Source organism: Ciconia boyciana, chromosome 9 (genome assembly GCF_034638445.1).
Source record: "Ciconia boyciana chromosome 9, ASM3463844v1, whole genome shotgun sequence".
In the NCBI taxonomy this organism is placed as follows: Eukaryota; Metazoa; Chordata; class Aves; order Ciconiiformes; family Ciconiidae; genus Ciconia; species Ciconia boyciana.
The window spans coordinates 14,186,673-14,213,819 of record NC_132942.1 but is presented as its reverse complement, the minus strand read 5'-3'; the positions used below and the strand labels follow the sequence as shown (position 1 = coordinate 14,213,819).

The following is a 27,147-nucleotide window of genomic DNA, read 5'->3' as shown; positions in this document are numbered from 1 at the left end:
TTGTTCAGGAAAATTCTGAAAGAGTTGACTATGTTTTATTTTACATGAATTTATAGCTTTACAGGAGTTGGAAATGGAAATCATGTATCAAAATAAATTATTACTAACATACTTTTGTAAATTAGAGAATAAAATCTTATCTGATACATGGAAACAACTCTCATCTGAGTGTTTCTGATATTACTCCATCTTATCCAAATGCTCAAAAACTCAGGAAACATCACTTTCATAGAACTGTATTCATACCAGCCTGTTGAAGTGCAGTGAAAATAATTTTTTTTTTTTCAAGTGGGATTTTGCACTTGTTACTCACATGACTTGTGACACAGGACTACTGTTCTTGGGCTAGCATAAATCAGCATCTCTTCTGTCCCTATTGACTTGAGTGATTGGGTCACTTGAGAACCTATCTTGACATTCTTACTCCATCTGAAACCTTATTTTGCATAATCTATACATTTACAGCAAACCATTTGAAAACCACTTTAGAGCAGTTCTCAGTACATGGCCTGGGATATTGCTTGTGATGACAGGTATGTATTGCTACAGTAAAGGGTTGACAAGACAAGCAAAGAATGATGTTGTTTATAGCCCATTTCTTACATAGAGTCACACGCTGGTCAGCAAGGATTGTGGACCATTAATTTAGAGTATTTCAATTTTTGGGGGTATTCTTTTGCACTCCTCAAACTTGAAAGCCAAGAATCAAAATAATCTGCAATTGGCATTTAAAAATATGACCATCTTTGCTGGCTTCTCTGCAAGATCATAGTACTTGTAATCAAATTTGAGATATTTTTAGAGCTAGAAGTATCATATCCAGCTGGGAACCAGGTTGTTTCTCCATTGTAAGACACCCAAAATCTTACATAGCAATCCTTAAACATGTTACATGAACAGTTCTGCATCTTGCCAATACTGGTGTTCACACCAGTTATTTCCTCTCCTTTTCAATCAAACACACAGACACAAGTGAGAAAAAGAGGGGAACAATTTCTTTGACAAGTTGCTTAAAATAAATGGGAGAGTTTGAAGGTGCTGAGAAATTTTGAATGACAGAGATAGACCAGAACCCTGTGGTCAGAGAAAAAGTGGTACTGTCAAAATTGTATAGCAAAGCAGGAAACCATTTGCAAAAGGAAAAGGATTGTATGGCTTTGTACTCTATGTCAGTATATAATGATGATACCCCTATCACATAGACTTGTTTGGGCACCCAGAGCCTGGAATGGTGGTAAGGAAGTGTTAGTGGTATGGACCCATTTAGACAGTGGTGCATTTACAGCCAGCAAAAATAATGAGTTATGCAGATGATCCCAAGCATGACTTGAGAACCTTTACACTTCCGAAACCCAAGGATATACATTAATTTTCCACGCATAATGCACCATGATACCCATATGTATTGAATTTGTTTGAGATATGTTCCATTCCTTTTTGCTGGAATAGCCAGACTGAGAGCAGGTTTTACTACACATGGCACAGTGGTACTCTGGGCCCAGAACGAGTGTTCCCTGATGATTAGTGCATACACCAGGTCAGAGAACAAATGCTAGATAGAATTCTTTGGGTGTACTATTCTAACATTCTCATGGAAATATGGTACTTTTCTGACGCTGATTCTATGTTGATATGTAAATCAAAAATTCTTGTCAGTCCAGCACTGAATATAAACAGCCTTCAGCCTCAGGTTCTTGTTGATGTCTGGTTCATACTCAGACATGGTGAATGAAACATTTCTGTGGTGTAATGGTAATTAACAGCAGAGACTCAGAAACAGCTCAGAAATCAGGAGTGTCAGATGTACTCCCAAGTTAGCACTTGCAGGTGAGTTTCACAGTGCAGGATTGAAGTGTTTTACCTTGAGACCTCCTGTTCTTATTGTATGATTGCAGGAGGAAAAAAAAGTGCCTATTATACTTCTAAAGTAAAAATGATTCACTGCACAGAGTATCCACCATCTTCCTTTCAGGGCTATATTTCAAGAGGTTTGGCAGTGAAGCAGACTAGCTGTGTGAGAACAGAAACCGCCCCTGGTGAACAGAGAGAGTGGCTCTGTAACATCAGCCATGGAACGGACAGCTGAAAAACAGGGGGTTGTAATTTTAACAAATGCTTAAACGTTCTTTAACTTGGTTGTTTGTTTTTTTTTTCTTTTGAATATGCAAATGAGACATTTTATATTCATCACACACAAAATCTTGCCTGTTTCATCTGGAAAAGTGTATTGTTTCCCTCTGTGTAATTCCAATTGTTACAAATGGGAGGTGGTGGTGAAAATACGTCTTGGTGAATTCCCTCCAGCCCCCCAAAAGGATGTCCTTCTTTTTTTTTCCTGGAAGCAAAAAGACAAGCAGTTACTTGATTTCAAAGGCACAGTGTGGTGTTTTAAGGCATTGACAGTGGGGGGAGAGGGGGGCACGATTTGCTCGTCCCGCTGGAAATGCTGCCAGGGTGCCTGGCTCGCAGGACGGCGGGCGGGGGGCCGCTCCTCCGCCGGCGGGACGCGCCGTAGCGGGCGGGGGACTCCCCTGGCCCCGCTTCAGCGGCAGGTGGGTGCTGCGGTGCTCGTCGCGGGGCTTCCCCGCTCTTCAGCGCTCCAGCCAAGGTAGCTGCCGCTCCGTATTAAATGGCTGCCTGCTTTTCGGGGCTGTTGGCTGTTTTACGGTTTTGCTGTTTATTTTTTTAGCAGCCCTGCCGTCTCTGGGGGCAGCGCCCCGCCGCTCCCCCAGGTGAGGCTTCGTTCCACCGCCTCTCTGCCCGCCCCCACCTCAGCCCTTCCTTCCTCGCCCGTCCCGGGGAGCCGCCGCCGTCGCCTCATCCTTTTCTCCGGGCAGCCACCCTCCGGCCCTGCACCCCTCCCGGCTGCTCCTGCTCCCGGGCCAGGGCGTGCCCGCGTCTGGGCTCTGAGCCGTGCGCCCCGGGGCACCCCCCGGCCCCGAGAGGCGGCTACCTCCGCTTTCCGCGAAGTAGGCGCGGCGGCAGGAGGCGGTGGCCCGGCCCGGCCCGGGGACGGCAGGGCAGGGAGCTCCGGAGCGCCTCAGCCGCGTGCGTGCGGGACCGAGCTGTGCCGGGGAGCGAGCAGGCTCTCCAGCTCGCCTCGCTCTCTGTGCAACACCCTCACCCTTGTCCCTCCCCCCACCCCCCCTTTTTTTTTTCCTCCTCCAGCCTCCTGCAGCGAGTTAAATATTTCTTTTGTTAATTGACGCCCCAAGTGTTCCCAATCCCTTCCCCGCGCAGCCCGGGCCGGCTGAGAACGTGTGCACGCCCAGATCCGCTCGGTGAAGCAGCACAGATCCGCGGGGCCGAGCGGGTATGTGCGTGAGGAGGAGGAGGTGGTGGAGGTGTAAAAGGAGCTACGAGCACCGGGCAGATTTGCGAGGAATAATTTAACTCCGGTGTTTGTTGTTTTTCGGGGTTTTGGTTTTTTTCCTTCTCTCCTTTCTATCTTTTTTTTTTCTCTGCTTACCATTTAAATGTCACTCAAAGCATCCCCAAATCAGCTGTCCGCTCGTCTCCGGTTTCTTCCGAGGCATTAATTGGATCACGCGCTGCATTTGAAGAGCTCGGGTGTTTTATCCACGAAGGTAAGTGGGCTTATGAACCTGCACCGGATCTGGATGGTCACTGAAAGCTTGACTGCCTTGACTAAAAGCTTGTTTTTCCTCCCCATTCCCCCCCCCCCCCCCAAGCCCCGTGGCCCTGCTTAGCTCTACCTGAGGAACTTGCATCCTTGGGTTAAACATCAGTCGATATATGAAAAATGCGCTGGCGGGCCCGGCCAGGGGGGAGTGGGGCCGCGGGGGCTCCGCGCCCGCCCCTCAAGCACCAGCAAATGACCTGTGGGAGCCGGCGGCGGCAGCTGGCGACCCCCTCCCATCCCCAGTGCCTCTGCCCCTGGAACAGCGCCTGGCAGCACAGTAAAGAAGGAAACAGCCTAATCCCATTTTACAAGAAACTATTCGTCATCATTTTTTCGTGGTTTTTTTTTTTTTTTTTTTTCGTGAGAAATACTGGGCGCCCATCTCCCCTCCTCCCCCACCGCCCGCCCCCGTTGCAAGCTCCGGCTCCTTTGCCCGCACCTCGCCTCGCTTTCAGGCGGTTCTTTCCAGGGACCAAAAAGTTAAGCTGCCCCCTTTCCCCCCCACCTGCCCCTGGCACCACACGTACACTGTGCATTCCCCTTTTTAACCTATTCCCCCTCTGTCTAATCTGAGTCCGTCCAGCCCCCGCCCCCCCTTAAACTAGGTTGCAAAGCCGCTGTACCCTGCAACTCCTGAAACTTCTCTCCTTACTGTGATTTATATTCTATACTAACAAAAAGGACAACAAAAATATATTCGATTTTCCTGTGGATGACTTTTTTTTTTTTTAAATAATGCATTTCTTTCTTCCCCTTTAATTTTTTTTTTTTTTTTTGGCAAGGAAATTTGCTCCATCTCCAGCAGCAACCACTGCTCCTTTTGATGTTGTGGTACGCCGTGCGCATGCGCTTCACATTAGAATTACTGCACTGGCCAGAATAAGTTGGATCTCTTGTTCTCTTCACTGAAACCCTAAATCATATCAAAAGCTAAAGGGATGCTGAGAGTCCGGAAAAAGGGTTACTTTGGGATTTGGTCATTCCCTTTAATAATAGCTGTGGTGTGTGCACAGAGGTAAGTGGTGAAGGTATCTCTTTTGCTTTACTTTGAATTGCACTGCATGCTGCCGCTGAGAGGAACGTACAGCTTGGGTGTGAGAAATAAGAAATAATACGGTATTATTCTTTTTTTCTTTAGTGTCAATGACCCTAGTAATATGTCACTGGTAAAAGAGACTGTGGATAGACTGCTGAAGGGCTATGACATTCGCTTGAGGCCAGATTTTGGAGGTAATTTGACTGCTTTTGAATAAGAGAGATGACATATCCGGGCTGTGTACCTTTAGTGTGCGTGTGGTTTTTGAACGTGTTGTGGGTGCTGTTGCTTTGGGGGGTGTGTGTTGCCATTTTCTCAAGCTGATCCAAAGTTAAGCCCATTGTTACTCAATTTTCTTAGCACAGGATGCTCCTAATGCGATCACGTAAATCTCTTGCATATTTGTAATCGGTCCCTCATTTTGTGTGTGTGCTGATACTTTATTAACCTGTAATTAAACCCTTGTTTAACTGGTTTTATCGAGATGCGAATCTCTTAAGTTTACCCAACGTTTGTTCCTCTCAGCCTAATGTGCCTGTGATCACAGTTACTATTTTTGAGTACAAGATGTGCTGTTAACTGATACGAAAATGTCATTTAACCCCCTGCGTGCTCCCACTTCGAAGTAGTTTTTTTATTTCGGACGTGTTCGCTGTGGGTGTCCCCTTGCGCCCCCCCCCCGTTCTGGGGCTCACTGGCCACCGTCCCCTGGGCTGCCCCTTCCTCCAAAGCTGAGGGTGGCGAGCCGGGGGTGGCGAGCCGGGTCGCGGAGGCCGGCGCCGCGCTTCCCGGCGTGGGAGGCGGGGGAGCCCCCGCACCCCCACACCCCGGCTGGCCCCGAGCCGCTGCCCACCCTGGTCTCTCCGGGTGCGCATCCGTCGGCGGAGCGCGGAGAGCCCCGCTGTTAGCACGTGTGTGCGTGTTACATAAAACACAGCTACCGCTGGCGGGGGGCGCACAGGGTGAATCCGGTGCAAACGCGCGTTCCCCGCGGATCGGTGGGAGCCTGCTTTTGGGAGGGAGGGTGTGGGGAACACTTCTTGCCTTCCGCCTGACTCTGTTTTTGTTTAAACGTCGTTTCATTTCTACGCTTAGTCCTGCTAACTCTGGTAAGAATGAGTTAAGTTCTTGGAGATCACATTGCGGACCATCTTGTTGGTTTGCAGGTCCCCCAGTGGCTGTTGGCATGAACATAGACATTGCCAGTATAGATATGGTCTCAGAAGTCAATATGGTGAGTATTTAGGGATTTGGGGCTGGTTGCTCTCTGAGGGGGTGGCTGTCGCTTCCCCCGCCCCTGCCAAGGCGGAGCGGTGCTCGCGGGCGTGCGGGGACCCGGCGCGGCCTCCCGCCCCGGAGCGCCGCCGGGGCGGAGCACGCCGCCTCCTAGAAGGTCTGCTGGGGGGAGGGGGCGGGAGGAGGGTCGTGTGTACCCCCCACAGCGATGGAGTCGGGGGACGTGGGAGCCCCGGGGCGAGAGCGCCGGCCGCGGGGCTGGTTCCTGCGGCAGCTCTCCCGAGGCGCTGCGCTCCCCAGGCGCTGCCCGCCCGCACGGCCCCGCCGCCTGGCCTTGCCGCGAGCAACGGCGCCCCCTGCCGGCCGTGCGCCCGCACGGCAGCCCGCCGCCACCTGGCCGCGCTGCCGCTCCGCGGGGTGCCGCGCGGAGGGGCCGCTCCCGCGGACCCGGCCCGCGGGGCCGCGCCTCGCCCCGCCTGGGCGGGCGCAGCGTGCTCCCCGCCGGCTCCACCTCTTCGGGTTCGTGGGGAAGCGAAGTCGAGGTTTCAATGGCTAACCTGGTTTTATGCCTTTGTTGCTTTAATTTTTTTTGTGATATTAAAAAAATAATTCGCCGTTTTGTCTTAGCACTGCACTTTGGATTAAAAACAAAAAAAAGCGGTTTTTACTTCTGCGTGTATCCAGAGCTTACCGATTTTTTTTGTAGGCTGACACTGTTTTGGATGGTCATGACTAAGTCAATGATTTTACAAGTTTAATTTTTCAAGACGTTTGTCTCTTATCTAAGTAGTTTGAACTGACTGTGCTCAATTGCTGAATGTTCATAGCTTAGTAACTCAACAGTTTCTATGTTTCGTTTTCATTACCTGGAGGCTAATGAAGTGTGGAGAAAATTGGAGAAGTCTCAGATTCATACTGTAGAAGAAGCTGTTCTTGGTTTAGACTAAACTTTTCTAACATTTACTTTCTTGTTTGGGGTCAAGTTTCGAAGTTTTTATCTTAACTTACTTGGTTAACGACACAGAATTTGGCCAATACTCTTAGGTGTTTATACATGAAGGACAAAGACACTGAAGCACGGTAGCAGCAACTGATACAAAATAAATGTGTTTTTGTGAAATATTTGTTACTAGTGATAGAATTTTGTTGTTTGAAACAAACTTTCACTTATTCTTGAAGAAGTTGTAAGGAAACATCTTTCTAAACACAAACATGATTTTTAGGGATACTGCTGTAGCTATAATCATGCATTTGAAAATAATATTTTGAAAGTTATCAGTTGTGTTAATATTCTACTATGAAAATATTTTGTTTAATTTCTCAGTGGCATGTTTGGGTTCTCAGACATGTTGCATTGAATGAATTGGCAAACACTTGTTCTCAAACTGGATGCATTGTGTGATGTACAGGAGCTTTTTCATAATGTAAAATATAGCCCTTGGCCTAATCTGAGGATGACATTACTGGGGGGGGTGGTCTCAGTGACAGAGAGCTCGATACTGCTCTTTTTCAAGATACCAGGAAAACTCTGAATAATTTCACCTTGAGCAACATTACTTGTGAAATATTTCTAAGTGGCTAAAATGGGCTTCCAAACATTATTTCACTAAACTTGTAATTTAGTATTCTACCTTCAGGAGCTTTAAGTACAAAGAAAGAAAATTGCATTGTATTTTAAACCACTTGCTTTTCATTAAAAGAACTATGGGTAGGAGAGATATGGATGTACAGAGTTATTTCTTAGACAGCCACGAGCCATGTGGGAATGATGAGGGTTTTCTTGATGGAACTGTGATCTACTAGCTCAGTGTTATATCCTCACATCTCTTCAAAACTGGAAGGTAGTACCAAATCTTTTATTTTCTTGTGAAAAGAAAAGATCATGAAGGTTGTTGTGAATCTTCTTTTCTTTGCTTCTTTCAATGATTTCTAGAAATTTGGTCTCTAATTAAAGGTGATGGCATATCAGGATACTGTGATTCGACACTTACAAACTATAAAACTAAATATTCTTTTTAGTATTCTGTAGTCAGTTTATTGTGTTTCTATAATGAAATGTTTGACCTTTGTGAGAAAAGTCTTTTCAGACTATCTGCAGAACTCCTTGGGGAGGGCAGGAAATGTAGAGGCAATTTTGTCCCACACATTTGCCTAAAGCATTTAAGCTCTGGGCTTATTTTACTCTAAGAAGCTACCTGTTTCTTAAAACCAGGCATTCATTTTACATATTTTTTTCATTTGCAATTTCAGGAGAGATTCCAAACAGATTATTTTCTTAATCTGCTTAACTGCAAGATGTAACATGTAACAGTTCATTTTACAATGATCTATATAGAGTAACAAGTACTGATATACCCTGATAGGCCTGAAATAAATGAGAAGCAACACATGCAAGCAGACAACAAAATGTTTAGTGTACAAGGCCTTAACTTTTTCCTTGCAAAGTCACCAGGAGGAATACCATTGAATGCTATCTGATGCAAAGCCTTCTGAGATAATGAGACACAGAAAGAATCTTTTGGATTTACGGACCTATTTTCTGAGCCATGGGCTTGCTGTTGCTTTGCCTGTAGTTATGGCAAACACCACTGATTTGAGGTAAAGGCAAATAGTTGCCTGGGGTCATGTATGGACATTAATGGGATCAAAATCTTGCTTTGGGAGGAAGGCTAAACTATCATAGTTATTTAGTTTGAGATCACTTCTGTTAATTCCAGTGTTAACTTACTTTAAAATTACCGTACTTACATTTCTCTTCCAGTGTTGACACATTCCATCTACCATATGCATTTGTGCTGCTATGCAGGCAGAAGGCTTGTCTCCAGTGTCATGAAGTAAATCATCAAAGTTTTTACTTTGTTGAACAGGAGAATTTAGAGTCACTGTTAAAGAAAGTAAATGTGTGTGTAGGGTGTTCACGAATATTATTGTTGACTTTGAATTCTTAAAGAGGTGATAAATACTTCACATCATAACAAACTCATAGTGTATCAGCCTTTACAGCTGCCTTCCAAATATTCCTTGTATGCAACAGAGTTGACACTGTAAGCTGTTTAACCTTTTGTAGTAAGAAACTTAAACTGCCATATATCTTAGTTTTCAAAAATGGTTTCTATGTACTGGTACTTGTGAACATAATTCTTTCCAGCTCTGGGGAATGCAGCAAATGCACGTGAGAAAAGTGAGAGCTTTCAGGCATATGTGGTTGTTGACAAGTGTCCTGAATATTTGGACTCATTTTTTTGTATTTTGCAAAGAAATAATATACATCAGATAATTATTTTATGCAGTACAAAAATTATTATGGCCAGTTCCACTCACCTCTCTGGACCGGGCCCTGCAGTATTGTTGAGTGTATGCTTTGTGCATATATACTGTAGATTTTCTTAAGGTTTCTTTTATTCAGTTAACAATGGAAAACGAACATGGAGAGGTGTGAAAGCTACTAAAATAGTTTTCCTGGGCTAATGAATTTGATCTTACATAAGATTAGCTGTATTGCAGTGAGTCTAATGCAATGTTCTCAAGATAGTTTCCAGGTGTTTCTTACTGTACTTGAATTTTCTTCTTAACTTCCTTTTCCTTAATACTGACCACTCATTGTAAAAATAATATTTCCAGAGAGCTTAATAGTCTCTTGTTTCTTTTTTTCCTTTTTCCTTTTTTTTTTTTTTAATAACCAGTGCTAGCTGGGTCATCACATTTCCACATTTTCATCTCCTTAGTTAATTATTGGAGTAGACCCCTTGACAACACAGCAACTAAGACTGTTCTCCATTCTAATTTTCTCCCCTTTCCTCCTAACAGTTCCCTCAAACTGTTTTAAAAAATTGGTACAGGTTCATTAAGAAGTACAGAAATAAACTTTTTTTCCCTAGACACCACTGAAGATTCTGCATAACATGTTGTGTATTTGATCTATCTAGATAAGACATGAGGATTTCTATGGATAATGTCAGTCATGTGGTAGCTTTCAATGTATTGGCTTATTCCCTATTAAATAGGTCAACATTTTCTTTCTTCTTTTTTTCCTTGGTCTGTGGCTATTCTGGGATTCTAGTACAGGATGTCTTGAAAAGAGAGAGAAATGTTCCATGGATATATTTTTCTACCCAGAAAATACATACTTTTTGAGGTAATGGGTTATCTATTTAATTAAATATAACTATTCATACTGTGGGTCATTGGGGGTCTGCAGAGAGGAATCTGAACAGTTTATTGAATTTAAAGTATTTGCTTGCTTATCATTGTACAGATTTTGGCACATGGACTCAGTATGTGTACATGGAGTTAAATAGATATAATAGATTGGTTTGTCTTAGTGGGAGCCATTAGGGTTGATTGAGTGCATAATCATTCCATCAAGTGGGAGTTGGAGAAACAAAGGAGCTGTTATCATCTATCAGGGAAAGGTTTACTTATTAGTGTATGCCAAGTTTTACACAACAGAATGTAGTAACTTCAAAGCTCTAAAAAAAAAATAAATTTTTTTTATATTATATTTCACTTCTATATTCAAGGTATGCCAAAGTTCCATAAAATAGTGAGTATAATACTCATAGATCAGAATATTCTCAGTCTAAAAAAAGTACAGGCACAGCTGTAATTTGCTGATAGACCTCTGATTTTCAGTTGCTTTTGATTAGAGACCCACTACTGTTTTTTTTTTTTTTAAATCTCTCATGTTTTCTTGAGGTATTTTCGGTAGGGGACATTAACAAAGCTGAAGAGACATAGGTTTAGATTATGAAAACAATGGGAGCTGTGTGGCTACCTCTCAAGTAGCAGCAATTATCTTTGTGTGAAAAGGGAAGAGATGGCTTGTGATATAAAAAGAAATGGGGTTTAAGTGGTACCAGGGAACCAGGTACCACTTAAACTAGGGAACACTAAACAGGGAACTAGGGAACACTAAACCAGGGAAAAGTGGTTTAAGTGGGTGGAGCTGTTCCAAACCAGAAAACTCAAGGGAAAAGTCCTGGTAAAGAAAAATGAAGAGAAAGAAAATTGTAGAACAGGAAAAAGTGGCCTATATACACTGGTACAGAAAGAGGTGAGGAAAATGGTTCCTGTCAGCAGTATCTTCTTTTGTCAATCCATTCTAGTTGTACATGTTGCTGTACATGATCCATAGAGAGAATAAGGAGAGGACAGGACTGAAAATGCATTGAAAAGGAAATATTAGAAATATTGGGAAGGTGTTGCTTCCCTAATCCTAAATACTTCTTGCTGCTAGAGACCGTTGGTTTTATTGTTTCCCCTGTGTTATAGATGCATATGCTTCTTCACACAGAATTGCAATTTTCAGCGGACAGTTTGAATTTGGCTCTCGCCAAATTACTGTGCTTGTACGCTACTGACTCATACTGAAGTGTCTACAGAGACTCCTGTGAGTGCAGGGCAGGTGATGTATATCTTAGAAGTGAGAACTTTTTTTACTGAAAGCCCTGTTTCACCTTCAGTTATTGTCTGGGATAACATCACAAGACCTTTATTTTTGAACTGGAGTAAATTACATTAGTATGGATTTCCATTTCTTGTTACTACATGTCTCTAATTCATGTGTTTTCCTTTCTTAGCTTTAAGGTATGTAAAAATAAATAAGAGCTCCTGTGTTCAAGTAAAATGTATATTCTTGGGGACCAAAGCAAGTATTCCTATTGGTACGCTACATGTGGATTGAAGTTTTCATGTTGGTTTTGCTAGAATATATGTAGCCACAGTATGAAATGATTTCTCTAGAACATATATGCAGGAATGTAGTGAGTTTAACTGCTTTTATAAGCTAGTTCAGAAGCAATAATATATTACGTATATTTATATATTATGTGTATCTATATTATATAGAAGCGTGACATAATTCTTGTTGTTTCTTTTTAAGGTCAATATAAATGGTTTATTAATTGCATTGCACTTTTGGTATGCTACAGTGTTCCAAAACTTTAATCAGTAGAAAATCTTCTTGTTTCATTGGCGGTGGTGATTTTTCAAAGTGATCGTTCACTCTGGCAGACCAGTGGATGGTTGTCAGTAATTTAAAGAGATTGCCCTGGAGGTGATTTGTAAAACTGAATTAATAATTATTGCCTCCTTGTTTTTAGAAAGCCTTGACCTATAAATGCTTAAGTAATTTGGCTCCTGCCATAGAAGAAAAGATATATTTATCTTTAATATGTTTTATGGACAGTGTGTTGGTGCTAAAGCATGGGAATGAACACAAAGTGTACTTTGTGAGCTCCTACTATAGGAGCTTTATTTCATAACTTCTCTATTAAAAATCACATAAAATCTTTATAGATGAGCCATGTAGTAGAATGAAAGATTTTTATTCTTTGTTGTGCTCTACAAACTTGTTACAAGTTTAAGCTGTTCCAATGGTCGTATTTGTGCTTCTTAGTGATTCTAAAGTCTGTCAGTGCACCATGACTAAATCCTTATTATTTCTCCCTCCCTCTTTTTTACCTTTACATCCTGTGCAGCTCTCTGCAAAGTTTATAGTAGAGCCTTTAGTATTAAACTGTGGTGAAGTACAGTCTTGCATAGTAATAATTCTTTTATTTTTCTAGAAGTAATCCAAGTTCCTTGTAGGCTTTTAGTGGTTAATGCTGTAGGTCTCTGCAAGTGCTTGTATGAATTAGGTAAGCGAGATTTAGTCCCTTCATTTCAAAGGAGGGCGCTCATCCATGAGGTAATCTTTGAAATGCCTGTGTTAAGTAATGGAAGATAGCATCTTGTTTGTCTTTAGAGTTAAGAAATTTAGAAATAGTCAGATGTCTTGAGTTATTAACACTGAAAAATTGGCTACTATGGGTGGATGCAATCTGTAATTTAAAAATAAATGAATTTGTATAATTACATTAAAATTGTAGGCATACTGTGTGTTGACAAAAAGATAAACAGGACAGAAGCAGCCTTTGTGCTTTATTGTAATTACTCTTACTATGCTTCTACGGGGATTCCCACCCTGGTCACATTTCTTGACAGCAGTGCTATGTACAATGGATGTATAATGGCTAGTATAACACAAGCCTTGTAGGAATAGCGATACGGTGGGCATATTTACAGTTATAGTCTTACCTGACTGAAGGCCAGGTTGTGAAGTAGTAGTGCTCCCACTTCATAGGCTTTGCCTACAAAGATCTTTGCATGCAAATTGTCTGGCTAAGTATTTTCAAGTTAGCTAATCAATGCAAAGATTCTCCCAGACTTGGAATCACATCTACTGCATGTGTCTGTTTTGTATGAGTTTTGCAAATAAGTATGTAAATACTTCCCAATCAAAACTAAAATTTCTGTTCTAAATACAAAAAGACATTTAACATTCAGGAGGTTGACATGTATGCAACTGAATATAGAATTTGGAGATCATATTTAACGTAGGTTATTACAGGCCAGATAAAGCATTTGGAGTGTGAGCTCTTCCCATGTCCCCAGACTTAAAGAACAAGGGGACTGTGCTATTTCTGTCTATCTTGAGCTGCTTTTTGCGTATCTACATCAAGATTAAATCCTATTAATTTTTATTCTGTAAATACTGACAGAGGGATTTATTTGTTAGTTTTCAAGTAATAAGAATTTAACTACGTGGGGAAAAAAAGCAACCCTTCTGAGATGCATTTTTGCATTTCAAGTGTGTGCTGTTGTAGTAGATATGGCAGTTCAGAGTATTTCCACGGATTTTCCTATAGACAAACCACTGATTCATTGTGATTATGCTGAAAGACAGATTCAGCTCTATAAATTTTGAACAAGTAGAAGAAAAAATTACAGGAAGTTTTGGCCTTGGATAGGGGTAGTATATTAAATTGCCCTAACGAATGCCTATTAAAAAAATCCAGCTGCTTGAAGTGGAAAGTCCTTGTTCCAGTACCTGCTCTCTGGACTATTTCTTCTTTCTTTTCTTTAATGAATAGGCATTTCCATTAACTAAGCAATTCAGTGAAAATGGATTAAAACCCAGAATTTGCCTTCATGGTTGAGTGTCCTGATTGCTGCTCTTGAATGTCTCCTTTCTGTGATCATGAGTTTTGAATTCTTTGCTGCATAGTAGTCTGGGTGCAGTGAACCTCTATTCTAGATAGCTTAGCCTATGGTGGTTGTGAGTGGAAGTATTCAGGTTGCAGAGGACCAGGAACAGAGGTCTTTCATGTAATGAATTAACCTACGAAAGGCTGCCAACACATCCTTTACCTTCTCCTCTGTTGCTGGAAATGTTTTTGAATTACAGTAGCCATGACTTGCTATTATGTTAGGCATGACTTAAGCATACTAGCTTCATCTACTTTTTCATGAGATTTAAATATTGTAAACCTGTCTGAATGGGCTTAAGTAGGAACTACATGCCTGCTGACCTGGAGCAGCTCCATCCTGAAAAGAAGTGCAGTATGGATCGTCGGGAATTGGGAAACTAAGTAGTCAAAATGGCAGAAACTTGTGAATGTAACCTTTTCCAGAGATGAGTCATCACAGACAATTTTCTTGAAAAGTTGTTTTTTGATTGACATAGGGCAAAGGGCCCTAATGTGCAAAATGCCCTAAATATTTTTCTTAGATAGGACCCTTGGAGAAAAATGGGGTAAAAAACTTCCATTGCGTATGGCTGTGAAGTAGCCAGAAGTTCCTATTGCTTTCAAGAAACCGCAGGTATTTTTTTCTCAGTGAGAACTACCTCTTAAAACATGTAATAAGTATCTGAATAAGATACTGAAGCCTTTTGAAAAACTATTCACTGCCATGGATGCAGAGCTGTTTTGAAAATCTGGTCCTAATTTCTATTGTAGATTTTTTTTTTAATGGAAGTTTAAATTGTTTTTTAATACTTGGAACAGAGATCCTTTCTGCTCAATTGAGTACAATTAGTGCTCAAACTTGTTTGTTTTCTGTATAGGCCTTTAAAAAAGGTATTTTGTAAAAAACCCAAACAAAAAAAAACACAAAAAAACCCCATACTTCATTGCATCCATTTAGCAAAAGTAGTGAAATATTGTTGATTCCTTATGGTCTGTAAGGGTGAATATGTGTTGTCATTTGCATAACAGTTATTACCCAATAGTCCAGAAGTTGTTAGGGTGCATTGTGTAAGCCATATTTGTTTCTCTTATAAAGTGTAGTTTTGAGTTAATAGACCCTGCAGCTCCAAAGGAGTTGTAGAGCATTGTGGAAATTTTTTTTTTCCTCTTTCAAGGACTGCTGGGGTGTTAGAGTAACTCCCTGAGGGTTACTCTAGGGTTAGCTAACTGAAGGTTACCTAACACCCCCTGAGGGTGTTAGAGTAACAATGTTAATCCATGTTTGACAAGATGTGCACTGAAGGAGTCATAAAATTGAAGTAAAATAAAATTAGTTTGAAGGTCCAGTAGACTGAGTTTCTAAATTGAATAATTTAGGAGTGTAACTCTTTTATTATTCCTTATTATGAAATGATTTATTCTTTTAGATAACATATGGGGAAGAAGGAAATAGGATTAAACAAATATGCACATGCTATCTACAAATGAAAAGCAGCATTTTGCAACTAATTGCATCATTGTTTCGCTAATCATGTAAGTCCAGAAATGACCAAAGAAGCCTTTTAATCAGTCTGAAATCTTCCTAAAATTTATGTGAACGCTCAATCCGTTATACTGTCCTGTTGTTCTTTTTCACTGACATTTTGCAATGTGAGATGCTTTTAGGAATTCCATCCCTAATAGAATTAGAGATGTAATGTTCATATCTTGTAGCATATGCTACCTTAGGTGGCTCGTGATAAAATGCTTAACAACCTAAGTAGATAGAAAAATGACTTGCGAAATTACTTTCTTTTTTCAATTTTGAAAGAAGCCTTTTCAAAGGTGTAGGAACATTTACTGGCTTAAGCATAGCTAAGATGTTTTGTATCAAGTTTCAGCCAAAAATATATTATTATAGCTGATGTAGAAGTCCCTGAAAAATAGATTTGTAATGGAAATGCCAGGAGACCCTTAACTATAATCATTCTTGTTAGTGTAAATGCCTAGAAATGAATACAATTTTCATTGATCTACTATTATATGACACAAGTGACCACTTACAGAGAAATCTATAATAATTCTAGTTAACTGGCTGCATTAAAAAATGCAGTTAAAAGTACCCACCCCTGTGCATAGGCTTTGCAGAGTGCTTTTTTGTGAGCTCAAGTCCCAAACGAGACTTGTTTTGAAGTCTTAAAAGGTCTAAATCTGATGCTGATTTTTCCACTGAGGCTATTTATGCCCTGTTTTCACAGAAGATTTGTGGGTACTTAAATGACTTGAAATGCAATACAAGATGACTCCTATAATGTCTCAGACATTAAGCATGAGTGGGGACAGGGTAGTAGTCTCCAAAACTGTTGCTGTGCAATAGGTGCTCTTTTGAAGTGAATGGAGGTACGTGGTAGTTTTTGTTGCCGGGAAGTCATAACACCTTGGTGGCAGCTTCTATTTAAGGATATTTAAAAGCTGACGAGTCCAGTCATAGGAAGAGCGTACTGTCTTAGTCTTAGCCTTGAGCCTGTACCATAACCCAATGCATTGGTGAGGCAGCATTAGGAGGCTCATGTGGTTCTTACCAGGGCCAAACTTTGCCTGTTGATAAATGGAAGACATCAGTTTACATCAATATCTTTCTGGCATCCTTTTTTACTTTGCGTTAAATGAATAAAAATGAACCTTTTTGTTTTGACTCATAAAATCATCTTGGGTAAGTTAGATGGTAAGGCAAAGTTAAGTGTAGAATTAAATTTTGATTAACTTTTTAATTGAATTGACTTTTTAAGAACACAACGAGGTATAAACTTTTGATACGGAATTTGACACTTGAGATAGACATCTATGCTACAATAATATGATGACTAAACAGTTTTCTTAAAGCATGAAGGCAGCAATTATTTAGTAAAGATTCAGAATGAGAGATTTCAATCAAAATTGCTGCTTTTGTATACAACAAGGTTTTGGTTTAATCAGTTTTATGGGGAAACAATTGGTTTTTGTAAGGAAGTATTTCATATTTTATGTAACTTAAATTATCTCAAGTTAAACTTTTTGAAAACGGAGAGCATGTATATGTGTTTTCTCATTAAGTAATTCGTACCAAAGAACATTTTCAAATGGAGCATGTAGTACTAGTGGCAGGTAAAACCATTGTTCATTTTTCTTTTGTAATTTTGAATAGTTTGCATTTATTCCTTTCAGTATCCATTAGCAAATTATATTGGGAAAAGCATAATTTTTTTTTTTAGACTGGATATCATATCCTTATAGTTAAGTAATATATTGACTGCAATATACACAACCTTTTTATCTTTGTAGGTGTTAGAAACCAAAATAATATTTAGCTGGAGAGATTAATATTTCCACTTTTCTTAGGTTCTGTCTACTAAGATACCACAGCTCTCAGGGTTTGGGTTTGTTTGGTGTGGCTTGGTTTTTTTTTTTTTTATTTTGTTTTCGGTCCATATTCTGCTGTGCCTTTCTTGACAAATGACATAACAACCACCACTCTTACATCACCATCTTAGAAGTGAATCCCCGTATGCTTGTGGCTGTTTGTAACTCAGTAGTAAAATTGCTGTTTGGCTTTTGAAAATTGTTTGTCAGAGTTCTGTGCCTGAGGACCATTTGCTGTCAGAAGAAACATGTCACTGTGTTGTTTGGCTGGTGTGGAGTCTCTGTCTACCTCTGCCACTTTGAAATTTACCGTTCAGAACTGCAGGATGTAATGTGAGAAGTAATGTGTTTAAACCACAGCACCAAGATTCAGATCCAATATTAGTCAAAACTTTTAGTAGTATAAATACTGGAGGGCTGAAAATGATGATTGATGTTACTCTTAAAGAACCACTATGATTTCATTGGAAAGGTTATAAGTCTAGTTGATCCTTCCTTGGGAGAAAAGGAAGGAGTGAGAAATGCATGGCAGGAGTTCTACATCATAAATGCATGACTTCATTACTAAACAAATATTTTTGTTTGTTTATTTTGAATGATATCTTAAATGGGAAGGAACTGTGTTTGGGTCGCCTTAGTTATGAAATAAAGGGGTGAGCCAATATTTGCATTTCCCTGTCTTAGGTAATGGGGAACTGAATATTAAATATTTTTTAACAGATTAATACTATTAATGCACTGTTAATAGAGAAATTAATGCTGTTTCATAGCTCAGATGATAAATGACAGACTGCTTACTCAAGCTTGAAATCAAACTGTTTTCCACAAATTGAAAAATAATTCTGTATATCTGATGGGCAAATCAGGAAAATAGTGTTGTAACATATCAACAGAATAGGCAAATTGAATTATTTTTGTATGACTCAGATTTTTATCTTAAACTTTGATTTTTGCCTTGAAATCTTTCTGCCTCAAAAATGTATCCCTTAACCTTTCCTTGCCTTTTTATTTCCCTACCTTTAAGGTAAGGAAAACTACAGTTGAGCTTAAGTAACGATAGCTATTTTAAAAAAAAAAAAACCAGACATTCTTGTCTGTGTAGACATATAGCAAGATCACACTTTAATTGCTGTTTTTTATTTCCTTAGGCCTAGTTAGAAAGCAGGTGACAAGGAGGAAAGCTTGGTTTGGGAAGGCAGAAAGGCAAAATCTTGAACAAGGGGACGTGAGAGGAGTAAGCACATATGGAAGTAGGTCTGGTCCTATAGTATAGCAGCATGGAGTTTTATGCTAGTTTATGAAAACAAACTTTGTTTTACATTTCTCATAGTTGTGATATTCAGATATGCGGGCGGTACAAAGGCAGTAAGAGCAAAAGTCATTCCAGCAGTTGTGTCAGTATTTACATGTATTAAATTTTTTTATTTAGTTATGGTGGTACATATAGTCATATGGTAATGTATCATAAGAAATTATTTTGCACAGCTTAAATATTTTTTGCATTTGTGAACCTAGAAGGACTCAAGTCTTTAAGTTTTTATGTGCTGCATCATCAAGGTAATGGTGTTTAGCTGTTTCTGTGTGATTGTATTAGATTGCCAGAATATGGCCTAGTAGTAATTTTTTTGACAATAGAGAGCCTATACTGTGGCTTGAAATGGGAGAGAGTAATTTCACTTCTAGAAGTGATTCCTCTCTTTTCTTTCAGATTATAGTTTAACTGATTTTTTTTTTTTTAAACTATCGAGGGTTGTTTATATAAAATGTTGTTTTAGTCTAGTACCTTTACCAGACACTGTGGTCAGTACAATAGGGAAGACCACATAAATTTAGCGATTTGCATATGTTATTAATGTGTAAACTATACCTTACAATTTCAGCCTTACTTTCAGTATATATTTGAGATCTCTAGCACATCTATTTCCAGCATATGCCTGTGCTACAATCAAGTGATTCTGGTGCTTATTGGGCAGATATCATGAATGTGGTGGTTGCATTGTTAAATGCCTACTGATTTTACCAACCATCTTCTGCAAGAATATTCTTTTCCAAGAAACTTTTAAAAATACATGTGCTGTGGTTATTTGGAAGCATCACTTCATGGCTCCTTATTTTTACAAAATAATAAAATGGCTTCAAACTTGAGTGGTTCTAGTTGGAGTGTCCCATGGGTTGAATTCACTGAGATCAGAAATGTACGGGTGGCTTTGTTTTTGTTGGAATTAATATTTATATTTTATATGTTTCTCTGGGGGAAAGAGGCTTTCTGACTTGAAATGTTTGGTTTTTATGTTGATTAACACTTGTGGCTGGAGTTTCTGGGATCAATCATTATTCCTTTTGCAGACAGGCTGACATGGAGTTTTTACTGTTTTGTTGTTGGTTGTGGTTTGTGGTGGTGGTTGTTTTGGTTTTGTGTTTTTGGGTGGGTTTTTGGTGTGTGGTTTTTTTTTTTAACGCTAGTGTCAGTGTAAGCAATTATCTAAGATATGTTCAATGGCTAGCATTGAGTACATAGTGTTGAGACTAATATTCTGGGGGTGTGTGTGTAAATTTATTTATTTTTTTAAATCAGTTTAAGAAGAGGCAGTCTGTAAGGCGAGGCTGTGTTTGTGGAATTGACAATTCGGTTTCCATGAAAGACACAGGGCCTTGTCACCTACTGGGGACAGAAGGGCTTCCTTGCTACTGTTGCAGCTAATTACAGTCGTCTGTAAGTGGTGGCTCGCACAGTGGTGTGTTGAAGGCAGTCTTGCTTCTGAAATCTTCTTATCTCATCTACTTATGTTTCAGGAGAATGTTATTTAGGCTATCTTCTAAGTTGCAACTGATCTTCAGGTTTTAGTGCAATATATATGCATTTTATTAGGGCCACCCCATTTCTAGATTTTTTGAGTTACTCAAATATTCTTCAATAATAAATTGAGAGTATATTCTTTATGGAGTCTTTAAATATATTTATGAAACTCTTATTTCAGAACAGGAAGTTAGAACATAATGTATGTGAGACCTCATGTTGAAATCTGAGTGGAAATGAATAGAGTTACTCAGTACCCAGACAAATTTTTGACAGATACTGGAATTTGATACCTCATTTGCAAATACATACGTGCACAGTGTTCCAAAGGCTGTGAAATATTATATAAACAATGACTATTTATATTTGAGATCCTCCATTTTGATATATTTAGATACTAAACCTTAGCATACAGGAACATACAGTAAGTGATAAAGTGACGGAGTGTCCAGAGTAACCATGGAGGATACTTCAACCTAGATGCTATGGCTTTGGAAGCCCATGTTCTAAGTTTATTTAGGATCACTTGTATTTGGTAAACATAACACAACATCAGTTCTACCAACAGAATAGAATCCTAGGTGAAGTCATAACCAAATATTTACAAGATGTACTCTGGGAAAATCTGAGATTGTAGAGAATGAGATATAATTGTGAATTAATAATGGCAACTTTTCAGACTTGTGAAAGAAAGTAAAATATATGAAACAGTTTAACCCACAAATAAATGCAAATTGTAATCACAAACCTTGAAAGTCTTTGTTAGTGTCAGTTGATTCAGATGTGTGTAAGATATCTTTAAAATGCGAGGCTAACAGTTTTTAAAGGTTTTATCCTGCTTGGGAGAGAAGTAAATTACTCAAATTGGCTTGCCAAGAGAGATGGTTGGTCTGGTTTTGTTTAATTTTTGAAGAAACACAATACTATAGAAAAAAGCATTGAAACATGGAGGAAAAAATGTTCTGTAAAAGGTGATTGACTTGCATAAAGTCATTGACAAAGAAGCATGCAAAAAGATCGCAATGCATGCGAAAGGCAGAAAGTTTAAACTAATATTAGGAGTGTTGTGGAAGGTCAAGGATCTTCTTTAAGGCTCACTAAAAACTTTCGATGAGTCATTTATAAATGTTTTATTAAAGGTATAAAAAATTAGTATTTTGTGGCATTTTTTTTTCTCACTCAATACATCACAGAAGCATAATAGAAAAGGGAAGTGGACAAAAAATTCTGAGGCACCACATTTGTGTGGTTTCCCTTAAGCAGCCCCTTCTGTCCCACGGTGGTGAACTCCTTTGTTTCTCCCTCGTTCTCCTCTTGGGTATTTCCAAGATACTGCTCATACAGAAAGAAGCATGGAGGCAAATTCTGATTGTTGTCTGTGAAGGCATTCTGCCTTCCTGCTGTGCAAGAAGCAGGATTTAGGGGATAAATTGGCATCTTCAAGGAAGCTCTGTTGGAGAATTAGCTGCACAAAGACTGATATTTTTTTTTTTTTTTTTACTACCAGACAAAAACAATCTTTGACTACCCTGGTAAGAAGCTGTGAACTGGTAAATCTTGGGGTTGCTGTTCATTAGTGTAGCCTGTGGGTTGGAATTGTTGAGAGTGTTTTTGAATGCAGCTTTCCATCTACTGATTTTTAAGATCAGTGTGTTCCAGGGGAAGGATGTAAGCCTCGTATCAGGGCAGACCTTCACATACGGTTATCTTTTGTGCCAAAAGCTGAACCTACTTTGCAGAAGTTAGTAATAATCAGGACCTTTTCTGTACTCATTCTCCAAATAAAGTCCATGGTTATTAGATCTGTGGGTCTTTTACTGCTAATATTGTTAAGACAAGCTTTCGTTTTGAGGAGGATTCTCACTTAGGAATCCTAAGGTGAGAGAGGAACAGCAAATTGCACTGTTCTGTGCATAAGGTTTGTGAGAAGGATAACAAATGGAACAACAATGTCTGTTTATACAAAGGAAAAGACAGAAAAGGGGTTAAGAACTAAGCAGGCACATCTCTGAGTGCAGGGAGGCAGAAGAGAAGAACATGTTGGCTTTGAAATTTTTGGCCCTGGGATACAGACTGCCACACTAGGAAACTGGAAACCAATGAGGTGATAGCGAAAGGAAGCAATTGTCCAGTTTCAGATTTTCTGTTCCTTTTATAACTTACTCCAAATAACTGAATGGTCATCAAGACAAGTAACAAACCACAGTAGTTTAAGCTTTTGTAATGGAAGGTAAAGTTAAATGATGGTTCCTGTAACTTGTCCTGGGATCCAAGGCTAAGTCCAAAAATGAACAACATGGTGCTATCAGATACTATGGAAAAATAGGGTCTTTTCAATCCCATGGTCATCTCTCCTTGATCACTGAATTCTGGACCAACTGATACTTAAAAGATGAAGTTTTAGAGGCCATGAAAGAGAGCCATAGTAAAAGAAGCAAGAAATTAATAGAGGATGAATACAATAAGCCTTTAATTACATTTGTTCTGAATGTTGATATATCAATGCATCTTCCACACTCAAAATAGAGAAGAGATGAAGTAGTGTGTATATATCTCTCTCTATATATTTATAGGCTGGAGGAACTTGTGTCATTTTGAAGCTCTAGAAGAGAATGCCAGTGTATATGGCTGTGTGACTAGCTTCTTTGGTAAAGATGGATATATAATATGTAATTTTGTAATAGGAGAAACCACGTGCTGTTAGTGCTGTTGTTTGGGCTACATAAGTAGAATATATACTTGAATTTTCCCTCACCTTCCTTTTTTAAGTAAAAGATAAGTGAAACCTTAACTGAGAAAGATAAGTGAAGGTAGGTTATGGACAGGGTTTTGTAAATCAGCATTTCTGTATTTTAGTACAGACTTACTTGATATAGGTCTTGTGGATCTTTAAAGAGAAAAATATGTAGTTCCAGTTTAAATATATGACTTCTTAATCACAACTATCATCTTATGTTAAAGCACCCTTAACAGAATCCTCAATCTGCTCTTGAATTGTCAGTGACATCAAATCTATGAAACATAGTTGGTTTTGAATTTGAAACATCCATTTGATTTGTAATGCCCACTGTATAACTGAGGGCTTATTTAAATTTGGCTTAAAAAGGTACATCTGAGATTTTATTTTAATTGGTATATGCTGCTCTTCCAGCGTGTCCCTGTTTTGTGTGAAGAGACGTGGTGTTTTCTTGAGAATTGTGGCCTTTACAAATATTTTTTTTTTTCCTTGTGCAATAGTCCAGTTGTAAGCTTCCCCCCTGCCCCCCCGACTGTCTTCAGATGCTACTGTATCCTTTTACTGTAGGATGGTAAACCATAACATAATTTGTTCTTTCCCCCCTCCACAGTCTCTAATTTAGGTTGGGTCCACATTATTGCAGGCAGCATGTCTGCGAGCCCATTCGGCATTTTGAAAACAGCCCTTTCTTTTTACTAATTATAGAACGAATCTAGGGAGGGGTAGTCTCCTGGGATAAAGTCAGCCCTTGTGACTTTTATGCCCTTCATGAATTTTCCTGTCATATTTTTTTTACTTGCTGTTTGACCACAACAGTGTTGGATAATACAGGCACACAAATAATGCATGTATGAAAGCTGAAATGCATTAATGGACTTCTTTGTATTGAACATCAGCTGAAGTGTGAACCTCTCCTCACCATAGCTGATCTGTTTCTCCACTGTTTCATTTTGTTCTTACTGTTTGTTGTTGGTTGATTTCTGTCAGTTTGGCCTGACTCTGCAGTGCTTGTTTCTCTCTCTTCCCCTTGTATATGTGTGTAACCATTCCCATTTATTCAGTTCCCTGGGTCTGTTATGTTTATTCTGGCTGATACAGTAAAATGGTTGAGCATCAATGGGTTAGCAAGTGTAAGCATGTTTACAAACAAAAAATGTGAAGTTGAATTTGTAGTGTGTAAATGTACAGCCTTAATCTAGCTGATGCTGACCGTAGCAATAATGGCAACCTCAGTGCTTACCAAGATAGGAAAAGAAATTTTGTATGTTCTGTCCTCACATCTTCATTTGCTGAGGACACGTATCCTTTAAGACATAAGCATGTACTAGAAGTTAAGCTTGTAAGTGTTTTGCTGAGCAGTGTCCTTTTGATCATCCTGGCCTCAGTCTGCAAAATTGAATATGGCTAGGAGGTGGGGGAGTTTTCCATTGTAACTAATAGTAATGTCACAAACAGGATTATGTCTTGAGTTGTAAGTGGCAGATTAGACAACCATCAAGAGAGAAAATATGTTTTACAGCAAATATTCACAGTGATAAAAAACCTTAGGAGAGAAAGATAAAATGTGATATATAGGCAGAATTGTTTCTATGCAGAATATTTTTTCCAAATTTCCCTTGAGGCATCAGCTGTTCTCTGAACATCCAAGAAGTTCGTTGTGCTTCTGATCAGCTTCCCACACATTCTCACCCACACCACTTTGCTGTGTCATCTTAATGTCATTTTTAAATACTAACAAAAGAAGCATTTTGTTTATAATGCAGAAATAAAAATCTTGAGGGGGGAAAGAATGTCTTCTGTATGTTATTTTAGCAGATCAAAGCTGACTCTTGAGTAGCAAATATGACATAAAGTAATTAATGTATTTAAAATTCACAATTCCTGAGTTAAGGATTTGTTTAAGAAGTAGTACTTAATTATAGTCGTCAGATTTCATAGACTTTTTTCCTATATGATTGGTATTATTTTTAGAAGGTTTACCTTGCTGTGAAGTATTACATTTAGAATATATAACAGTATAGCAATTTGTAAAACTAGATATAACTGGTGCATTAAATAATTGAGTGTGCTAAATTGAACTGTGGCCAGGTACACTGGAGGCCAAGTGGGAAGATGGAAAAGCAACCTTTCTCTGAGGGGGGGAAAAAATAAGCTATGATATAATTTACTTGGCATGGAAAGTTTTAGTCAACCCTTGTCATTTACTGTGTGTGCGTGATATAGTTTGTGCCTGATATAGGAAGTTCCTAGAAAAAACAGAAATATGTTAACTGCCACCATTGCAGGCAAACACTCATGCAAGTTATCATTTGCACCAAAACTAAAAATTTTCAAGATTACTGAACTTATATTGTGTAGTCTTTTGGAACTGCAAGGTGAAAAATTACTCCTTGAGAAGTCAGTGCAGCTTGAACCAGTTTCTTGTGGGGAAAAGGGAGAAAGGTGTTGATTTTGGGGTGAGAGCTTGACTTTGGTGGCACAACATAACAAACGTCTTAAAGAAAAGAAAAAAAAAATTCCATTTGTATCTGGAAATCACTGGCAGTATATGAATAGCAATGGGATAAAAATTATTTGTATTAACTATACGACATATCAGTAGAACAAGTCCTCTATTGCATCTCTCCTGTACATTTCTAGACAAAAATCAAACTAGTTTTAAATTTGCCATTTGTTATTATTCTGGACAAACAAAATACTTATCTCCATTTTTGGTTGGCTATTGAGAAAATTGATTGGGATTTTGATTGAACTAGGGTGGTCTTGAGATATTTGAAGTTAAATCCTACATGACTATCTAGACATGATAGTCTAGTCATTTAAGCAAAGAATGCTTAAATTTGAATTAAGATTTAATTCAATTTATGTAGAAGTTGACTTCAGCTTTTAATTTTTGCTTGACAGTACCATGAGTTTCTTCACACATGGCATAATAAGAGCTTCCAAATTGTGGGGTATGTAGTGCTACAGTTGCTGTTTATTTTGCAGTAGCAGCTACCAGCCCTTGTAATCACCCCATTGTAATAAGGACAAAGATCTTGTGCTTGAAGGAGATGAACTGCAATTTTTGTCTCAAAGTGGTAACCAATGGTCTAGCTCCCCTGCTATCTGAAAGACTCTCAAAAAGATTCATTTCAAAATGTGTATAAAAGCTTCTACAAAAAGCAAGAGAAACATTGTATGGCTGTCACTAAATGCAGTGTTTTATGACAAACTTTACTTTTGAAGCTCACTGGTGAGGAGAGGTTTTCCAGAACCAGTAGTAGTGTAGTGTGCAAACTTGCAAACTACCCTCTGTAGAAACATCTACCACTAGAGGGGCCAAGTTTTATCCCACTTGGATTGTGTTTGTATTTAAAAGCAAACAAACAAAACCAACGAGTCCAGAAAAAACACTTATTTTCCAGTAACTTTAGAACATGGGTAAGTCTGCGACTTACAACAGTAAGATGGCTGGAGTTGCTGAATTTTATGGGCAGAGTTTTATTGGTCTGTGTTAGATTTTTTTATTTTTCCTTTCTCTCTGCTTGTGTAATTATACTTCTGATATTAAGAGACCCTGAGACTTAAATGAACTGATGTAAAAGGCAATGGTCTGATAGGGAATTAAGGTTTTGATTAACTCCTTCTATCTGAAGACCTCAAAGGTCATTCTTTATGAACTTGAGCGTGCTGTTAAACCTTGGAACTCTCTCTTGAGTTAGACTGATGTTATAGTAATTTGTTGTTTCCCAGTTTCAAATGCATCCGTTTCAAATTTGGCATACTAAATACTGGTTGACCTTCTACAGCTGGCTAAGGTGGGAGAGGGCAGCGTCTTTTTGTTTCTTTTCATTTTACCCTTACATCTACTTACAAGAAAGAATTGGAGAGAGAATGAAGCTAAGTAATTACTTTAACTGTGAGTGGGCGTTAACTGTAATGTCTGTTGCCCTTTTTTTTTTAATATGATGGCAATTGTTGCTTATCTTTATCTTAACATATGATGAAAACATATGATGAAAAATGTTGGGAAGACGTGGGTTTCAAGAAGGCCTCTCAATCCTACCAAACTGTTACCAATCCTATTTTACAGAAGGCTGAATTAGCTTCTTAGTCATGTTGCTGCAAGTCTAACAATGTTAATCATCTGATAGTAGTAAGCTTATGTGAGAGTAGACTTTTCTCTGGTGGTGGAACTCCACTATCTCTTGTGCCTGGGCTCCCAAGATGCTACTTATATCTTTTAAGTGATGTGGAGCAGTGGTGCTGTTCACTGTATCACCTCTGTACACCTCTGACACAGCATTTTACACAAGTGGCTACACTATA

General features: G+C 39.2%; 1 protein-coding gene across 2 annotated transcripts in view; it reads left to right on the top strand.

Annotated features, from left to right (window-relative positions):
* Positions 1-3,249: 3,249 nt before the first annotated feature.
* The window catches only part of GABRB2 (gamma-aminobutyric acid type A receptor subunit beta2), a 181,339-nt gene continuing 157,441 nt past the window's right edge, over positions 3,250-27,147 (top strand). The window contains exons 1-4 of one of the 2 annotated variants that reach the window (XM_072873379.1): positions 3,250-3,587; positions 4,426-4,658; positions 4,782-4,873; positions 5,846-5,913. In XM_072873379.1, coding sequence (XP_072729480.1) covers positions 4,582-4,658; positions 4,782-4,873; positions 5,846-5,913 — 237 coding nt within the window. In that variant the 5' untranslated portion in view covers positions 3,250-3,587; positions 4,426-4,581. Of the gene's footprint in view, positions 3,588-4,425; positions 4,659-4,781; positions 4,874-5,845; positions 5,914-5,993; positions 6,073-27,147 lie in introns of those variants that run through there. The other variant, XM_072873380.1, reaches the window with a different exon arrangement.